At 39.8% G+C, this 20,840-nt stretch overlaps 1 protein-coding gene across 14 annotated transcripts in view; it reads right to left on the reverse strand.

Annotated features, from left to right (window-relative positions):
* Positions 1-1,835: 1,835 nt before the first annotated feature.
* Positions 1,836-20,840, reverse strand: part of PPP4R1 (protein phosphatase 4 regulatory subunit 1) — a 69,662-nt gene continuing 50,657 nt past the window's right edge. For 12 of the 14 annotated variants that reach the window (XM_075142077.1, XM_075142076.1, XM_075142084.1 and 9 more), the window contains 9 exons: positions 17,257-17,432; positions 12,902-12,997; positions 11,400-11,585; positions 9,758-9,919; positions 9,021-9,121; positions 6,035-6,155; positions 5,809-5,943; positions 4,633-4,774; positions 1,836-2,924 (listed from right to left, as the gene is read on the reverse strand). In XM_075142077.1, the coding sequence (XP_074998178.1) occupies positions 2,761-2,924; positions 4,633-4,774; positions 5,809-5,943; positions 6,035-6,155; positions 9,021-9,121; positions 9,758-9,919; positions 11,400-11,585; positions 12,902-12,997; positions 17,257-17,432 (1,283 nt within the window). In that variant the 3' untranslated portion in view covers positions 1,836-2,760. The remainder of the gene's footprint in view (positions 2,925-4,632; positions 4,775-5,808; positions 5,944-6,034; positions 6,156-9,020; positions 9,122-9,757; positions 9,920-11,399; positions 11,586-12,901; positions 12,998-17,256; positions 17,433-20,840) is intronic. The other 2 variants (XR_012672381.1, XM_075142081.1) reach the window with 2 other exon arrangements.

Genomic DNA, 20,840 nt, shown 5'->3' on the forward strand with positions numbered 1-20,840 from the left:
GAATAAAGCAAGTCTTTCCTTTCCTTTCACTTCTTGGGAATCACCAAATGAAGCAGAAAAGAGGCAGACAGATCCATGACACGTTGGGTGAAGAAAAAAGGAGAAAGACTGCGATTTCTCCTGTTCCCTGAAGATGATCTCGATTTGTTACAAGTCAGGGGAATTCAGGCACTCTGTAACTGAAAACACTCAGTCTTCCTTAGGAAAAGCCTCAAACTCTCCCTCAAATTCACAGGCCTGCACCAGTACTGAAGAAATACAGAACAGAGAGAAATAAAGCATCTGGAAGACCTGTCTTATTTTTCAACTTAAAGGTGTCTTACCCTTAAATAACTAGAAAATATCTAAAGGGATCAGATACAATGCTTCATTTTACTGGACTAGTAGAACAGTGCATTAGTACAGTAATGGAATTAGGTTGGGACATGTTCATTCTGGACTCCAAACACTAGGATTTCTTTTAAGTCTCAATACTTCTCCAGTGAATACTGCACTTCATTCACAGTTAGAAGATGAACTGAAGCATGCTCTGGTCTGAACAAAGAGCTGATCCCATTCACCTCAGAAATGACACACATGACCTAACAACAATTCAACTGTCATTACACTGAGGCAAAAAACAGACGAAGGGATTTACGTACCCTGAACAAAATGCAGAAATCGACTGGACTTCAATGCATATTTCTGAAGTGGGAATCATCTGGCCTGGGAGAGGACTAGTTACTTTTAGTTGTTCTCCGTATGGCAGTAGGGAGAGCTCAGAAATCCTCCTGCCTGAAGAGCTCACTGCTTTCTGACAATCTGCCGTCGCCCAGACCCAGTGCTGTCACACTACCTAGTCCTCTAGGGATTTGCGTGTGATTTCTGAAGAATTATCGGAGAATGTGAGGAACAGAAAACCTGATGAGAATATTACCTATACTACAGGAACTTCTAACCTGGGCACACAGTTGCCTTTTCAAATTTTAAGCCGATCTTGAAAAGAAAAGGGACAAGCAAAGGAAAAACCTAAAAAAAACCCTCACCAAACCACAAAAACAAACAAACAAAAAAACCCCCAACAAAACAACCCCAAAACCAAAACAAACCAAGCCTAAAAAAATAATAAAAATCAAACAAACCGCCAAAAAATCCCAAACCCACTACGCTTCAAGGCAGAGAGAGATGACTGTATCTTAGCCACCTCCAGGGCCGTGCTCTGGAATAGAAAAGCAGGCCTTTGGGGAGTAAATAGCAACTTTCTATTTACTAGAGAAGAAACTGCAGAAGAATCTGTTTTCCGAAGAAAACAGGGAAAAAAAAGAGAGACACCTGCCTGAGGCTGAACTGCCAGGGTATCAGGCACCTGACTGATAAATGAAAGTGTTCTGCTAAGATACATCAAAGATAAGCTGCCATAGCCATTTCTACCTCCTCAGGAAAATGAGCTTCACACACTTCAGGTTCAGCAGGCTGGAGGAAAGGTGATTTAAGCAAGTTGCTTCTGGAAGACATAGAAGGAGATACCGTATCAGTCATTTTAAATGAGAGGAAATGAAAGCAGTCTGAAGGTAGATAAAGCGCAGTTTGAGCTCACAGTTTCCTGTAAATCTGGACTGAGGTGGATATTTAGACTCACTTCAGCAAAGATGCCATTTCGCGCTGAAGTGACAGGTTCCCAAGCACAACAGGGATCCTTGAAAGAGAATCTAGCAAAACTTCAATTACACAGCTGAAGTACATCTGTGCGGTAGCATATTCCTTCTCAAAATGCAAAATTCTTCACAATCATTAAGCAAACTCCTTCCCCCCACAACAGCTGTCAAAGTGTAAAGAACCAGAAAAAAAAAGGCCACTTAAATTTCAAACTTAATCTTTTAATGTCTTAAAAAGGTCACAAGATTGCTTTCAATCTTAATAATAAATTTTATTTGGACAAGTAGAGAACAACTTGTATCACAACAGCTTTAAACAACATGATTAAAGACTGCAGCACTCCATGGAGGCTCACAGATATGTACAGTATATGAAGAAAAAAGTTGCACCTCAGAGCCGATCATGATCAAGTTAAAAATACCTGACTTAAAGTACATGTGCTAATAAATTTCCTTTAGGTCATGACCAGCATGAAAATAATTAGGACACAGGTACTCAGCAAAGTTTTCTGATAATGGGTACAGCAATATGCTGCATTTAAGGATTAAAATCAAATTCTAGTTTAGTGTTAGCACTGAGCCCTTAAGAGAAATCCAAATTTCTACTTTTCCCCATTTACAAACATCAAAGCTATTCCCACTTAAGGGTGTGCCCAGCTGCACACAAATCAAGTCCTTGAATGATAAAAACTTTTAGCGCTAATACTGGAGGTCTTACATCCCGGTATAAATTTGCCTTTCTGGCCATTTCATCTATCAGTTGCTACAGAAAATACTTGCTAAGTTAACTCCTCAGGAGAAACAATGCAGGTCTCTGGAAATCACATCCTTTCTACAATGAAAACGATCTGCCAATTCAAGTTTCATTTGTTCAGGAAGACAGAAGATTTAAGGCTTCGGTGGCAAAAATACTCCTCTGAGCAGTGTTTTTCTAAAGTCAAGCTGACACAGGTATGTTTACTTTTTCTTGACTTAAAATCCCTGGTATCAGGTTTAGATAACATCCACCTGTTAAGTCTGGCAAGAAATCTCTCCTTCCAAAGAGGTTGTCCTAGATCAACCATTTTAGAAGCATTTGAGGATAGTTTGTTTAAAATTTTTTTAATTATAGCAACATTCAGAACTTCTAATAAGTTGATGAAGCAGTGCTCATGGCATCATCTGCAATTTTGGTACTGGCAGGGTGTATGCTTGCAAAATATTTGACATCACTGTCATCATCCATTTGAAGCGCCATAATTGTTTGCTCCACAGCTTCTTGATGAGAGTTGGCAGAATTTAGAAAATATTCTGTAAGAGAAAATGCACAAGACTTATAGGAGGAAAAGATGGCAGATACTTCAATGCAAACCTCAGCATACTATCATGAGGTTCAAAATCTCAGGAGACAGTGCACACGTATAGTCAAACTGGAATATCTGAGCAGGCAAACATACACTTCTGAATAAACCTATGAATTCACATTAAAAAAAATCATTCCATGTTTCAGAGCACAGTTGCTCTAACAGTGATGTTAGAGTACAGGATTTCTATGGTCCTTTAGTATAAATGTAGGCATGACAGACTCCATGACCAAAGAGGAAGAAAAAATCTGCAAGAGACTCCGAAGGCGTGTGCTTATATTTATGATGGAGGGAAGATATCACAAACCCATGGCCACGCCACTCCATTTCACTGGCAGGCTTGCCAAATAATTATCAAACAATAAAACTAAGATAACATGAAATAAGAGTGGAAGAAGTTCCAACATCTAACAGTTTTCATGAAGTCCACAACACAAGTTGCATAAAAGCAGCGTAACTACAAACAGCTCACAAGAAGGGCAATTTAGATCTGAGGTTTAAAAAATTCTGAACTTATTTTTTAAATCTGCCTTTGATAATCTATCCACCACCCCTAATCATACACACATCATCTTTGACGCAGGGACCACCTGTATTATAAGCTTACATAGTGGCAATGTAGAATGGAAGTGTACCATCCAGATGGGGAACACAAAAATAACGAGGACAACAACAAAAATACCAATACTACACGATAACAGGAAGAACAGTGACAGCCTTGGCACAGTTAACAGATGATAAATTACTGCACATCAGCTGATCCATCTTAACTGTCTACATATGCTTACTCAGAGTCTCCAGCACGCACAAGACAGCTAGCCAGAGCCTAGTTCTCACTGTGTTGGCATCCTTTGTGTTGTCCAGTGTTTTGAACATTTTGCATTTTTCTTCACACTTTCTATGCTAGAAACAGCAGTCCTCAAGCCAGTGTATGGTTTTGAGGAAGAAAGTGACCAGAACTGAATGAAGTATTCCAAGGGTGGACATTGCTGGTTTACAAATAGCATAATATTTCTAATGCTATTTTCCTTTACAGTGCTTTTGAATCTGAGCACTGACGACTCTTCTGGCATCTGCTTTGCACTGGGGATGCTCTCCTAAGCAAAGTCTGCAATTTGAAAGTTACATGTCTAATTTCCCTGAAGAGACTCCAGAGAAACTTCCTTCCCGCGGCTACCATAAAATATAAAAAACAAACAGCAGCCATCTCTTCTCCCCCAGTGAGAAAACAGATGGTGGATTTGTATGGAAGAATTATTCTTTTTTATCCTTATTACAGAGAACATCAACAGAATTTTTTTTAACCAAATAAAAGGCACTGCTCAACAACTTCACAGTTGCTAGTTGTTCATTCGTGCTTTCTGGGCCCTGATGACACTTCTACAAACTAGCTCATTCAGGGAAAATGGTACAAAAGAACAGGCTGGCACATGAGCAAGAATTCTTGTTTCCCCAGCGTTACACAACAGTGGCTCTGATACCACAACAAGATTTATGGTTTTATCTCAGCCAAGGTAACATTCCACACCAAGGAAACTGTAAAAGCAAGAGCAACCCACATCTGATGTTGTTTCTTCTTTCCCAGCTGACTAAAGGAAAGTGGAAGGACAAAAAGCTATGCAGTCAGCCCACTGCAACTCCTTCGGACCACTAACCTTTCTCTAGGAGAGTTTGCTTTAACGTTTTTGCAAGCAGGACTCGAACATTTGGAACCCGGTCAGATGCCAAGTGTAGTAAGTGTGGCAACAGATGCACAGCAAACTGGTCCATGGGCAGGCAGTCATCTTCACTGATAGTCTGGCAATAAGACAGGAGCAATTTCATTAGATTTCAGCACAGTTAGGATAAAAACCCAACACATAATCAGATAGATCTTATTACCTTCATAGCATGAATATAGTAGGTAGTATCCACGAAGTTTTAAAATACAGTACAATACTTTCTAGCACAAAGTTGTACACAATGAAGCAAGTTAGGGTTGAGGAAATTCAGGCTCAGTTAGAAGCCCACTTTACCTTGTATGAAGTCTGGCAACTTCCTTATTTTTACTGGTTTTTTGGTTTTTTTTGGGTTTTTTTTGTTTTTTTAATCACTGTATCATTTGAAGACAGGGAAGAAAAGTAAGAGACCTTCCCAATCCTTTTTAAGATTGATTTAGTCTTTGTTTTAACTAGGTAGTATATTAAGACAAGAACGGTCCATCTCAATAAACATCCTTTGTACCCAAACACGTTTCTCTAAATAAGCTCAAAGCTCACATTTCTCCAAATACTTCAAAGAAGTGTCCCACTTGGGCAGCAGTCATGTTGGCTCCCACTCTGCAGCCCTGCTAGAGCCTCCAAATTTGACCATTTCCTTGGGACCCTAGCCAGTTGCAACTCTTCTGCTTATTTTGCTGAGAATATGTTGGTTTTGACCAAGCACTAGCTGGCTAAGGAGGTATAGGCAACTCCTAGCACTTGATTTCTAAAGGGTAAACCAAAAAAGTGGCAGACTGCTGCAGCATATTATAAAAATCTCACTTCATGCTGAGTAACAAAGCAGCTTCCCAACTCAGGGGTTATTTTGCTATGTGTTTGTTTATATTCAACATCAGATTTGACGACCTGATGTTAATATGCTAAGCTAAAGATGCATTCAAGCTCATCTATGGCGCAACACTGAAGAAAGCAGCCATGAAACCTATTCCCCTGGAAACAAAGTTCTCAAATATTCATTAAAACAATGTCAATAGACAGCTAAAGAGTTCCAGCTGCTTATTCCCCCTTCATTCTTACCACCACCACCACCCCACCACCAAAACCAAAACGATGAACAAGATGACATTTTACCTGGCAAATAAAGACAAAAGTTTGCCGACCAGACCATTTGCGGCATCTACAGAACTTTTCAACAAGTTCATTCATGAGGTCTATCACAAAGGTTGAAGTTGAAGCCATGTACAGCTTTTTTACCATTTCACTAACCTTGAAGAAATGAGAAGAAAAAAATACAAAAATTACTTCTGACACCAACCCTCAGAAGTTTGAAATCCTGAATTTACTTAGATTGCTTTACCAGCTTGTAAGAAATCCAACGGACAGAAGACACTTTGTCTGCACAGAGGCTGAAAGCAATAGGTCGCAAGTAGTCATAAATGTCTCTGGCACTATACAGATCTAGAAGCAAGATCAGTTGCCTGCAAGATGGAAGAAGAACCAAACAGAGTACATTATAATAAGAAGAAAGGTAGCTTTAACTGTGAATATGATTGTTTATATGACAACACTTGCCAAATATGCAATATGGCCATAATAAAGTTACTGAAAAGTAAAATCTTCTATTTTTCAATGCCGTCAGTTTGACTATGGGTCACTTGCAAATTTTAAATTGCCACTTACTCACAATAATGGCAAAATGCTGCATGACCTCAAAGAATGAAAAACCAGGGGAGAGGCAAGGGAACCAAGGCTGCATTTGTAAGGCAGGGATCCTGATACCAGCTACAATGTACATGCATGCAGATGTGAATGACACTACATGTACATCTGAATACCCGGTAAAGACACCTCACACATATAATACATGTACAGCTACAAACCAACTACTCTGACTTAGTCTAGTAAGTGTCCTTGGTCACTTAAGGACACTGATTTACCAAATCAATAAACTACTACTACTTCAGAGTATACTGGACAACTAGAGAAATTATCAGTCGTCTTCAATTTGTAATGAGTTGATTAAGATTTCAGCAGGTTGCAGACACAAGTATGTGTCATGAATGGTGGAAAGCATGTCAAAAGAAGTGGCATGACGTGTTACAGGCAGCTGATTGAACATCTCCATACCAGCAATAACAGGTAAGTGATTTGTAGTTACTAAATCAAAACAACACTTAAATGTAGCAAAAACATGACATCATGATCAGTTGTTAAACTAGGTCCCTCAAAATTTAATTCAAAAGATGCACTGTGATTAGCCATTACAATATGCTCATTTCATTATTCCTGCTAAAGAAGCCCTGGTCCTACAGTCTCTCCTCACAGGGCACGTGCTGCAGCCTTGATCATCCTGGTGGCCTTCTGCTGAATTTGTTCCAGTTTATCAGCACCTTTTCTGTATTGGTATAGATGCATAATTCCAGATGAGATCTAATGAGTGCTGACTAGAGGGGACTAATCTATTCCCTCGATATACTGACTTTGCTCCTGTTGATACAGCCCAGGATTATGCTGCCAGAACACACTGCTGGCTCATGTTCAGCTCGCTGTCTCCGTGATACCCTGGGGCTGCTCCCAGGGCAGCCAGTCCTCAGTCTGTCTCACTGTCAGAGGCTCTTCCTTCCCATGCACAGGACTTGGCATCTGTCCCTTGTTGAATTTCATAAGGCTCCTGTCAGCCCCTTCCTCCAGCCTGTCTAGGCCCCTCTGGATGGCAGCCCTCCCCTCGAGCACATTGACTGGTCATCCCATTCTGGTGTCACCAGCAACCCTGATGAGAGTGCACTCTGTCACCCCCTCCAGGTCATTGATAAAGATGTTGAAGAGGAAAGATCCCAGAATGCACTCCTGTGGCACCTATAGCTATACTCCAGGTAGAGTAGGACCTATTACCCACAACCTTCTGAACCCAACCATCCAATGACTTCTACTCATCTAGCCTCCACCCATCCAGGTCATCACCTAACCTGGCTATAAGAATACTGTGAGACATGAGATTAAAAGCCTTGCTAAAGCAGAGGTAAATGACATTTACCACGCTCTCCTCATCCACAGATTCAGTTATTTAATCGCAGAATGCAGGTTGTTCAGACATGATTTACTCTTGAGAATTCACGGTGACTGTTTTCATGAAGGAGTCGTCCTTCACATGCCCAGAAATGGTTTCCAAGAGGACCTGCTCCATGATTCCCAGGGCCTGATGTGAGGCTGACAAAATTTTAACTCCCCCGATAGTACCCATCTTCCAAAAGGCCAAAAGCACATCATCTGCCTTTCTCCAGTTCCTGGTGACTTGCCTTCATCTTCACAGCCTGGGCCAGTTCTGTCAGCAGCCTCAGCTGCAGCTTGTCTGGTCGGATGGATATACATGGGTTGAGTTCTCAAGTAATCCCTCGGTTGATCCTTAACCGCCACTGAAACCTATTCTAAGCACAGAGAGCTGGGAAATCTTGTCAGTGAGTACCTTGTCAGTATCTCAGCCTTCTTTGTACCCACGATCACTAAATCATCCACCCCATTCAGCAATGGTCCCATATTTTCCTTGTTTATTCTTTTTTTTGCTAACATAACAGTACTTGACATCCCTTGCATGTCTCAGCTCTAACTGAGCTTTGACTTTCCTAATATAACCCTACACACCTGGGCAATGTTTCTAAATTCCTTCTGTGCACCCTGTCCCTGCTGTTACCTCCTGTATAATCTCTTTTTGCATTCAAGCTCAGTCATGAGTTCCCTTCTTAGCCAAATCAGGCTCTTGATACCTCTCCTTGTTTTTCTGAGTATCAAGATGGACTATCTTTCACTTGGAGGATGCTGTCCTTAAAAATCTGCTGGCTTTCCTGAGCAACTTGATCCTTCAGAGCTGCCTCCCATAGGAGCCCGCGTACCAGTTCCATGAAAAAGCCAAAGTCTGTTCACAGGAAGTCCAAGGTCACTACTCTGCCAATTGCTTTCTTTACTCCCCTCAAGATCTTCGTCTCCTCCGTTTCATGGTCATGAATTCAGCCTACTCATCAGACACAGCAACTTGAAGTCAAATTGCTAGAACACTTCTATTGACTTCAAGAGCAATCAGATGTTCTCTTTTGGCAGCTTCTTTTTTATGGAAGGGTAATGTTTTCAACATATGGTGATGGAAAAGACATTCAAGTTCCAACTTGAGCGCTTATAAATTATATACAACTACTGGGAATTTTTAAGCAAGGGGGACAGGTGGAGAAGGATAAGGACTACCCACTAATTAAAAATGAAATGAAGAATATCACTATAAGACACTTATTCTATGATTTTAACATTTTTAAATATCCACAACAATAAAAACAAGCACCCAGAAAACTACGTACTCAGCCAGCTCTGCACGGAAACGCCAGTTCCTGCTGTTATCAGTCACTAGGAATTCCTGGAGCTGATAAAGATACTCTCGTCTTTTGTCAAGGTGAAGAAGCTGTAACAGTAAGTATAAACTTACATAAAGAAATGTAGGCTACAATCAGCAGACAGAACAAGAGCTTTAAAATATAACTAACAGAACACTTGTTTTTATTAAAAAAAAAAAAAAAAAATCTTTAGCGAGTGTTGCTTTCCTGGGCTAAATTCTATCATACTTAAGTCTATAGAATCACATGGGGCACTACTGAAAGCAAAATCTGATCTAGTCGCTGCTTTTACTCTAAGAAACAAGAAGGGTAAGCAATAAAGATAGTATTGATTTTAAAGGTTTTATGATTTGTGTCCTTCAGCTCCAAAAATGAGGCAGTTACAGAAAAACTCCTAAAAAATTTGAGAAGTTGCGCAGAGAGGTTAGAGCCATCAAAAGTCTTAATACCACTCACTGGAACCTATATATTGAATAAACATGCACAAACCAGGCTCTTCAGAGAAAATAAAGTATCAGCAACACAGATGTCCTGCCAAACATACTCCAGTATTATGGAGTAATAATCCACAGACATGGATTCCGTCCAGATTGGTACGGATTCCCACAGAGAGTTATACCGATGTTATCTTAAAAAGCAAGTGCATACAAAGAAATGAAGCAAAATACATAATTTCACTTGACCAGAGTTGAACACAGACATACCTTCAGAAAGTCATGCAAGTGTTTAAGCACACCTATCCTGACTTCATCTAGATCTTTTAAAAAGCCATTGAAGACAGGAACTAAATCTCCAGCTGTAAGCTGGTCTCCAAGGATGACAGCAAGTTCATGTATAGAAAATGCTAGTGTCCGCCGAACCTTCCACTGTAAAGTAAATAAATAACTGAATTTTATTGACTTTAACTTGAGGGTCAGTATCTAAGCTGGACTCCCAGCAAGCTACAGTACTTACAAATACATTCAACAGTGTCTTATGTAACAATTGAAAATGAAACTGGAAATTTAAAAAAGAAAAAAGAAAAAAGGAAAAGGAAAGAGAGGACAAATGATGAGAGATAATTTCTTCTACCTGAATATCAAGGAACTAGGCAAATAAAAGTAATGAAAATATTTTCATTTTCCAGGTGTCGCGAAGGAAAATAGTATTCTATTTCAGTATTCTTCCACACATTACTCTCTGCTTTAAATTCTTTTGGGTAAATTAGTTCCATACTACTACTCTCTCACTTGTTTAATTTATAAAACCGAACAACATATATCCCACGATATTTCAGCTGGCATATTTTAGCTTCTGTAATAGGTAAAGTTTCATCCACACTGAGTGCCCAGCAGTCCAAGGACCAGTAGAGCTTTTACTCACCCTAAATTAAGAGCGCACTGTTTTAATGGAGTAATTATTTCAAGTCTTTTTAAAAATAAAATAGCATCTATTCTTTAGCCAGCATTTTCCAATTAGCATGAGTACTGTTCTTTGCCCTGCTTTGGTGATTAGTTCAGATTAGACTGGTGATAAACTCTGGACAGTTTTGAACACAAGGTAATTTGTTTTTACTTATGTTTTAAATTTATTAGCTGGTTGTTTTTTATGGCTGCAAAAGAGTTCAGAAAATATGAGCTATAGCCATGTATAAAATTACTTACTACATATCACTGAGAACTGCTGCTCTGACATAGCAAGCAGCAAGTTCAAGAGAGGTGAAGTAGTCTGAGAATGTTTAAAAAACAAAAAGAGCATCTCCAAAAAAGGAAACAAGGGAGAACTGGGAAACAACTGTAAAAGGCACAAAGCCACCTCCTTACCACCTGACAACAAGGAAAATGCTGCTATTTCCAGTATTTGTTTTTAAAACAGCAATGCTGCATGGTGACAGTGATGTTATTCCCTTATGACTAACTGGATGCAGCACCAAAAGGCCACCAAAAGGCCTGGTGTGAGGCTGACTCACTGAGCTCCAGACATGCCTGCAGGGGCACATGTCTGCTCACGCACAGCAGCACAGTCGAAATTCTTATATCTATGAGAATCCCAAGCACTGCCACAAGATCTCAGGCGAGCAGAGGAAATCAAAGACCTCTCCTCACGTTCCCGCTGGAGATCCACCTGCCACTCAAACTGCCCCATTTCCTTACTACCTGAGCACCGCACACACACAGCTTCTTCTGAAACAACAGTTACACTTTCATTCATTATACAATTAACTAATATCAGCAACAGAAAGCTCCATGTAAAAAGCAGAGCAACCCAACACCCAGTAAACAAGAGAAATCATCATAAAAGTTCAGATCATTCATTATCACATCATAAAAGTTCAGATCATTCACTGTCAGAGCTTCTTGAGCTTACCTGCATGTCAGATGCCAGTGTCTCATAGGTATCTTTCAAACAGTGCCAATTCTGTCTCCCTAACGTAAGTGCCACACCTGGAAGGCTGTAGGCACAGTGTTTGGCAATTTCGGTATCAACTGTTTGTGCACGAGATGGATCAGTCATTGATAAATACTGATCCAGCAAGGCTTGAGGTACAACATCCTACAGCAAGAAAAGGGTAGAGTGTTTACACTATTTTCAATAAATCCTCTCTAAGGCTTACTAAAATTCCAGGGCACACTGTCAGAAGAACATTTTTTTCCCCACAACTATAGAGTATTATTTGATTACAATGTCTTAATAAGAATGCAAAGATTTTGTATTTCCTAAGTTCCATCAAAAAGTTCCAAAGAAATGATGACATGACTCAGGGCTATATGAAAATATACAGACCAATGTAATAGATCAGTGAGTGGATCACTGTTTACTTAGGCAGACCAGGAAATTAAGAGATGACATTCTACCTTTCTACAAACATTCAGGCTCACAGGCTGTGCAAATTGGCCATTTTAACTCATCCATAAAAATAGGCAGAACAGCAAATGACAAGACTTGCTCAGAAATAATTTTCCTATTCCTCTCAAAATCTTGGGGAGGTGGGAGAAGAAAACGAAATTAAAATGCCTTGAGGGGGGAGGGGAAGGAAAGGGGACAGAGCATAGTGAGTTCAATATTGCTTCCAAACTCCCTAAAGAGTCAGCACAAAGGAAAAGACTTCTTCAGAGACAGAGATCTCTGGTGAAGACCAATCCTCTCCACTGAGAAATTAAAGCATCTGAACTAAAATTTTATGAAAACCTCTTTGTGCTGACTCTAACACTGGCTTTGCTTCAGCTATTGTCAATTTATCTCAGGCACTGACTCTACCCAAGGCAGTGCACAAGAGTATTTCCCTAACACACAGCTGGCGAAAGTTTGGCTCACATAAGCAACAAGAGGCACTGAGGTTCCACTCAAAGAATCATGCTGGTGCAGGATGGAACACATAATACTGAACTATGTAACAACAAATATTCGATTCCTTTTGGGAAAAAATAACAAAGAGACAGTTTGAGCTTAAAAAAACACTTTCACACCTTTTCTTCAAAAAGCTGTCATGGAGTGGGGGCAGTTCCACTCAAAACATTTAACAAAAAATCCTGTTTCCTCAATAACCTAATTTCCATTACAGGATAGACTCATAGAAAATGAAACCAAATGAAACCAGAGCCTGGAAGTCTACGATAACTGTTCTCATGTCAAAAAATACTATCAATTCTTACACCTAATTAAAACAGAAGCAACTGCTGAATTAAGCCATTATCTCTGGAAACATGGAATATTTTAAAATGACTTATTTTAAGAGGTTTGCCATATTTTATAGAAAATATATTACATCAGAAATGACTGAATGAAATGCATAAAAGAAATCCCCATATACATAAAAAAATTCCACTTATCTGATACATGTAGGAAAAACAGAAGCCACTGTCATTTACCTGTACTTTGGATTTTCTTTCTTCTTCAGGGCTGAAACTACTGTTGGTGCTCAAATCTGAATCATTATGAATATAGTGAAGTGTAGAATCCATATTCTATGGAAAAAGGAAAAAAAAAGAAAAGGTCACACAAAATACACTCAAGGATTAAACACAAAACAAATGTCAACATCAAGAAGTGCTGTCCTCACCTCAGGGTCTTTTTCTCAGATTAAAGGAATACGTGTTTTAATATCAAATACAATTTTGCTACAGCCCGAAATCAAAAGGCCTGTAAGATAAATCCTTCTGCTTTAAATTTCAAACACAGACTCCTCTTATTCTGCTCCATTTTGGTTCTTATGGAATGAAAATCACAGGAGAGGATTACCTTTGAGACTGCATTAAGGAAAATGTAACTAACATATGAGTCACATTGCTTCTTCCCTGAAGGGAAAATGAGAAAACATCTGTAGCAGATTTTGTTGGATTTGTTGCTTTGGATATGTGCTAGAAAAAGGTGAAAACAAAGCCACTCTCACACTTAAGAGTAGAAACTGATGAGACTTAGGCTGTTGCTCCTTTCCTAGAGGTGATTATTCTATAATCCCCTCTACAGGTGAGCTTCACCTTATAATACAGAGTCCTAGTAGACCATAGCTGCTGACATCAGTCATCACATCTCTCAGCAGTTCTATTAAAATAATTTTTAGCACTCATTCAAGCATCCTGGCTACATATCTGGGCCTTGAAGATAAGGACTGAGAGACTGATTCAGAACTCTACTGAGCAGCAGAGGTTTGATACGCTATGATAAACTGTGCTGCTGAGGGGATGCATTGTCACGTTCCTACCAGTCGAGTTCCCCAAATACAATGGACTTGCATAATCAACTGTGAATTTCAAGAAGTATGTGATGAATATTTGGAAAGTAGATCAGGTTGCTCTCTGGTAGAACAGGACAAAGGCATTTTTGCTAGATATGAGCCAAAGTATCTATTCACAGACACTGCAGGGTGAGCTCTCAGGGTCAACACAAGCACCGAGAATATGCCTACTCAGCTGTTCAGATCAGTTTGATAATGAGAATTTTCAAGCAAACTACAAACTTCTTCAAAAAAGCCTCCAGGATACCATCTGTCTTCCTTGGTTTGACTTCAGACAGTTGCTTTTTTCTCTTCCATGATCTGCTTTCATCTAAGCATTGGGCTGTAATTTTAGTCACTGAGATATAATTACAGGTGATGAAGAACAGGCAGAGCTGTGAGGCAATTGCATATCACCAGCACAGCAGCCCAAATCACCTGTCAGGCTTATCATGCAGCAGCAAGAAGGTGTCAAAGAGCCAAGGAAAGAACAGATCTGCAAGTAACTCCGTAACTAAAAGTGTCCAGCAGCATACAACTCCAACTATAAAACCTCCAGAGGCTCTGAAAACCATCTCTGCAGGATTTTAGTTTGCCAGTCAATTCTTCACTCCTTTTTAGCCTTTTTTTTTTCCAGAAAAAGAGATCATTTTCAGCATTGCCAGAAAGTCACTGGCTTTCAAATCAAGAAATCATGAGGCAGCCAGTACAACATAGCCATAGTGCTTTCCATGAGTTGCCCAGGTGCATGGGACTGGAGGCTAGTCATCCATTCTGCTACAACAAAAGACTCCATCTCACAACCTCTGCTACCCCGGCTCTAAAAGGATAAGTTTAAAAAAAAACACCAAACCCCAAACCAAAAAACTTTACTGATTGAACTAAGTTGAACGACTAAATATACTGAAGGGTGTCACAGATGGGAACGTTTTTACCCAGCCACTTTTAAAGTCAGATATGCATTCCAGAAAGGAAGAGCTTCAGTAAAGAAGAACTACAGCATCAGTCGGTATTTAAGTGAATGCAGTATCTCTATTTCTGCAGATGAAGTTCCATCTGTACTTTTTCCATGTAACATGCACACACTGAACTAAGCATTGCAGAGAGCCAGGACATAAAAATTCAGCAGGGTTTAGCCTGAAAGTTTCTTGCGTACCAAACTGGTGAACCACCACCTCCGAGACGCAAGATCTTTCTCATGGCCTCACAAATCTCCTATGGGAGGTTTCCTTTAGCTGCAGTGTAACGAAAGCTCCATGGTTGTGCTCCATACATCCCTGCTTTGTGACATGGGTTGCACACAAAGCCCACAGCACCAGGAGAAGTGGTGCTGGCGTTTCCTGACAGGGCAGCTGGCCCAAACACAGAGAGACAAGGCCAGTCTCAGGGATCCAGTCTCCTCCTGGCATCCACCCTCTTCTTAAAGAGAGGTACTTGTGCCAGACAGGATGGGCAGATATTAGTCCAGTTTCCTTTCTCTTTCTTTTCCTTCCCTCTTCCTCTACCTCCAACCAAAAAAAGACGACTCCCACACCCAACCATTGGGAATACGACTTGGGGGGCTTCTTGAGGCTTACATTCTTTTATCAAACCTTATAGAGAGCATAGAACCTAAAGAAAACGAAAATGGTGGCTCCTGAGGAAAAATAAAACAGCTACCCTCATCCTCAACAAACAAGCTTCATCTATGTCCCAAAACCTTACCTGTTCACTTTATTACAACACATATTTTCATTTGAATAGAGAATCTCTCTTTAACATGTAGCATTAACTCCTTGAGGAGCCTATACAGCTGCAGGACAAGCAAAGTGTGGTTTTGCTTTGTGGTATGTGTGCAGAACTGTGAAGGCTGCTTTCAAATATAAAATGCTGTAGCTTGATTTTTCTAAAGTGTCCAGTACCCTATTGACACTTCGCTATGCTGAGACTTAAAAAAAAAAAAAAAAAAGAAAAAACCCCCCACAAACAAAAAAACCCACAAAAAATCCACCTGTGAAAATCAGAGCTCTCTTCACTGCTAGGGGCAACAGTTCACTTGCTCAACAGATCACAGCTTGATTCCCAAATTCTAGGTCACCTCTATAATATCCTTTCACTTTTAAAATGAGGACTTGATTCATGTGCCAGTAACAAACAAGGAACTGACAGATTAAGAGCATCCTTTTAAAGAGTAAAACCGAAACATGCAAAACAACATATACCAGCAATGTGACAGGTTCTTAAACTTTCTGTCAGCATCATACTCTGTAAAGAAATAAAATGCAGGACAGGTCCCTCTGAACAAACGCCCCCCTCATCACCTCCAAAAATTAGAAGGACAGACACTTACACTGACATTTACACTGTCATTTTACAAGTTAGCATTAGAAAGAAGTGACCACAACAGATCCTATGATAAAGAAATATATTGAGCCTGACATCAGGAATTGGGGGCAGGTTGTTTTTTTAAAACAAACAAACAAACCACATCGGTAGTGTTAAATTATGATTGTGTATAAACAGCAGTATCCAAGTAAATGTCACATTCCTCACTCCCAAATGTTTTTGGGCTACACGATACTCCAACAGCTTAGGTGAAAAGTTAATTAAATGTCATTTGCTCTTGATTAAAGAAGGTTGAAAATGTCTGCACTGGATTGATGTCAACACCTAGACTTCTCAAAGACATTTATCAAAATTTCATCTGAAAATACCATTTAAGCAATATGATTCAACAAATCACTTGCTGTAATTTTATAGAGCATATTTTGGAACCATTGCTTTCTACATAGCTATAGCTTTTAATAGCACCAAAGCTTGTGGCACTATATGCAGTGAACATAGTGGGTTTGGCCTAATACACAGTACGGAACAGAAAATGGTATCAAATGCCACAGACTTCAATCGGGCAGGGGGCAGTGGTGGGGTGCTGAAGAAGTAAGCGCAAAAAACTTTAAAATGTTACTGATTGCTATAATCCACTTTCTCTTTCAGCAGTCCTTACAACATCCTAGATTGCAGGTCCTGAACTTCTCTTACACAGACCAGTAAACTACTATAAAAGACTCCGACAGGGAGCACATGGAACAAAGTACCTCTTTCTCCAGACGGGGGTGGGGAAAAGGAAAAAAAAAAAAGCAGCAAGGGGGGGAGGGCACTGGAAAAGGGGATTAACTTATTATCAGTAGGGCTCTGTTTTAAGTAAGGCAATTTCACGGTAATAAGTTGCAGTAGCATTAGAACACCTTAAAATGTGATAGTCACAATAGAGATTTTAACAGAAACAATTTCAAGAATTTACACGGACAAGCACAAAACTGGCAAAAACAAAAGGCACTCAACACAACCCATTTTATTTTAGTAGCTAGCACTTCAATACCAGCCAACAAAATGGAACGTCACACTAGCCAAAAGTAGGAAGCATTTGGCTGCAATTACCGCACGAATGCACAATACAGCTCTATTACAGGTGCCCTGGAAATCCTAAGCGGGGTAGGGGAGTGGGAACAGAGTACAAAACTTGCTTCTTACCTCAACAGTGTCACCAATTAAAGGCACAATATCACCCAGTATAGGTTTAAAATTTTGTTGGTCATTGATGGTTAGTTCAGTCTGTGACTCTGTTTCCTTGCTGACGCTGGCCATTGTCTCTTCTTGAGGATCCAAACTGGATGCTCTGAGTGCAGCAGACAACACCTCCACTTGTGCTGCAGCATATGAAAGAGAAATACATAAGATTGAACTGCAATAAACTTTTAGCAAGTCCACAAATCAACTTTTAGACAGTGACTAATTAACTGAAGGATGGCAGAAGAACTACGGGGCAGGTACAAATTTAAGATTATTGATTGTTAGTATATCCCAAACTGGACACAACTAGCATAAAATGTAAGGCCAATTAACACTCCACTCTCTTCCTAGGGTGCTCAACCACACTGCAGTTCAGTGAAATTTGTCCGAGAAGCAAAAAAATCCAGGAGTAAGAGGCTGCTGTTATGGCAGGATCCATTCTTTAAGAATCTCAGTACATATTAACGGCACAAATAGTCTTCGGGACAGACAGCACATGAGTACTAACTTACTGACTGGGTCTTCTGTGGGAGGTAGGAATAAGAAAGAGAAGGGAGAAGTAATTCAAATAAAGGTTGAGAACAGGTTTATTCATACAGAAAGGATTTCGGTTCTGAGAAGCTGTGTCTCTCTATACATGGCCATTAAATTCTTAAGATTTTATAGCAACTCTAAAGCAAGATCTGTATAGGAAGATCCTAGACCCCAGTAACTCTTTTCTGCACAGGATACTTTAGACTCCTTGCATCCTCCAAATGAATAATGAAGGTTGCCCTGTTTATGTCCTCTTATTCATCAAAAGAATTAGCACTGCCATCCACTCTTGAAAAAGATCCAGCAGTTCCAAGACTGCTCTGCTTTCCATCCCTCCGCTTACTGCTAATGAAAAAAAACCTTTGTTGAGCAATGTTCCTTGGATATAGCCTGACCTAACTAAGCAGATCAGGTATCAGAGGCAATCTTAGCTGCAAGCAACACCGAATTCAGTGCAGACTGATCTACCCTGCCTCTCTCCTTCTCCACTTCCTTCCAAGAAGCTAAGGAGGAATAATCTCCTGACCCATTAAATTTACCCAGCCATCCAGAAGCTCTGCTCCTCAAACTCCAAGGTTTCTTAAATGCTCGTTGTGAAATTAAACATGAAACCATACGCCTGTTTTTAATCTCACATTGCCATTCTAAGTTACAGAATCTGAATTTCTCCCTCTAGCTTTTTTGACAGGTTTATTAACAAGAATTAGACAAAGAAAGTTGGATTCATTTGTAGACAGAAGAAACAGATATGCAATACATCTGTTACAAGAAGCAAAATTATAATTCAGCACAATCTTAGCAAAAAATTGGAAAACACACTACAGATTCACTGGTTTCTAGAAGGAGTCTGATGAGCAGGAGTAAAGATAATTCTTTTCAATATGCAATGCTAGCTCTGTAACTGCGACTAATTTCTGACAGAATAACCGAAAGATATTCTTGCTGTATTACTGTAATTCACCTCAACAGGAAAGACCACAGCAAGTTAGAAACTTAAAAACAAATCCAATATCATACTAATACTTCCATTATAAAATGCATTATGTTGGCATATCGTTTCAATAGATACCTATAATATATATTATAATATATAATTTATACTATATATTATATATATAGAAAATATATAATTTATATAAATATACAAATTTAGGAATTTTACAGTACAATTTGTAAGATTAACAAAAGCTTGCTATAACTTCACTATTCAAGTGTTATTACTTCGCTGACAATAAACCTCTGTACTTTAAGGCCCACGAGAATAAACAAGATCAAGGCTAGTAAATTCCTCCAAAACTCAAAATTTAAATAAACCACCCCAAAACCATGCAAAATAGGTGGCACCTGCTAGGGCAAGAAATGCCTGTTAGATTTCCAGTTTATTCTCATTTAGAGAAATCAAACAAGAAAATTAAAAGGAATTATGTCCTGCTGCACATCAAGGAGACATTTTTCATGAAGACTTCTTTCATGAAGGACAACTTCATGAAAAATGTACACTCCTCTCATTTTCACTTAAAAGCCAAGAAAGCTTGCCCTGACTAGGTAACACATACTGTTTCAACACTGAATATGTATTTACTGAAAAATTCACACAGAGCTCCAAAGATTACTTTTAGTAACAGAAGTGAAGGTATCTACAGCAGTAATTGGGAATTTTCCAAGACATATTTCCCACCCATGCCCCACTGTCAGCCTGCACTCCTGGACCACCCTTGCTTAGGGGCTTAATGGCATGGAGACCACATGTATCCTGATTTCCTCTGCCTGCCCTAGAGGACATACGACACAAACGTGCATCTCCTCAGCTTCTTGTCAAGATGTGGGGATGAAGGACAGAAGAGACCAAACTCCCAAGGATTTCATTGATTGGCCAGTGCCTTCTTTCTTCTTTGAGTGCTTCTCCATAGTTCCTGTCACCAAGGGTGACTCCAGTGCTGTCATTCACTGAAAGGTGAATGACCTGAAGTCCATATACATCTTAAGGTCCTAGTCAAAAAAAGAGCCAAACCAGTCACTATGAAAGGCTCCAGAATGGTGGAGTGCTTAGTAAAGGAGGAAGAGAAAGAGAGTGCATGTGCATATATGTGCACAGCTCTAGGTGGCTGCCTTGAAGATACTGAAACCTGAGACAGCATCCTAATGAGCTGCCTTCACCACCCTGGGCTCAGGTGCCAGGGCACATCCCCTCGTAATCCCATTACACAGTCCAAGACCTGTGCTGACACCCTCCTGACTGAGGTGGCTGCTGCTCCTCCCCACCTCCCACAAAGATGTTTCCTACAGCCATAAGACAGGCAACATTTTCCAGAAAACCATTAAAAGTACAAGCAAATAAGGCTCCCCTCTCACACATGACACACAAATGCTTCAGAGTTTTTGGCAAGCAAGGTTTTGGGAGGAAGACTGGAAAAGAATGTGCTGGCTAACTAGCTTTCACAACTAGCTTCCGTAAAAATTGGAGCGTAAAGGTCCAAAGGTTCTGTGCATAACACAGAACTCATGTATTGCATTGGTACGATAAAGTCAATTTTCCCTGGATCTTAAACCATCTGCTAATTAACTCATTCATGCTTTGACTTTTGCTTCAGGTGAGAAGTATTTTTTAGCAAGGAATTATTTACTCTTGGCTACTGTACCTGCATCCTAAAATAACTGGCACAAACTTTAAATTCAAAACCACATTTTACCTGGTCTTATTAAATTTCCTGGTCCTCAGGAGTTTCTGTCCTTTCAATGTGCTTTATTGTTGTTTTCTGTTTCTCCTGATGTTTCACTAGAAGACATTGATATTTCTAGGAAGCATGCTCCCTTCTTTTTTCTGAAGGATCTGCCTTCCTTACCCTCACTTCTTACTCAGAGGCAAAAGCTATAGGCTGCATTAATGGGTACAGAGATGCAAGTAATTAAAACATAAAAATAAAAGGCATTTCTTCTCCCCTTCCTCCTCACCTACTGTTCCATCAACAATATATTTTAGACTTTTATGGCAGGCAGCGCTAGTCGCCTAA

The sequence above is a fragment of the Calonectris borealis genome, chromosome 2 (genome assembly GCF_964195595.1).
Source record: "Calonectris borealis chromosome 2, bCalBor7.hap1.2, whole genome shotgun sequence".
In the NCBI taxonomy this organism is placed as follows: Eukaryota; Metazoa; Chordata; class Aves; order Procellariiformes; family Procellariidae; genus Calonectris; species Calonectris borealis.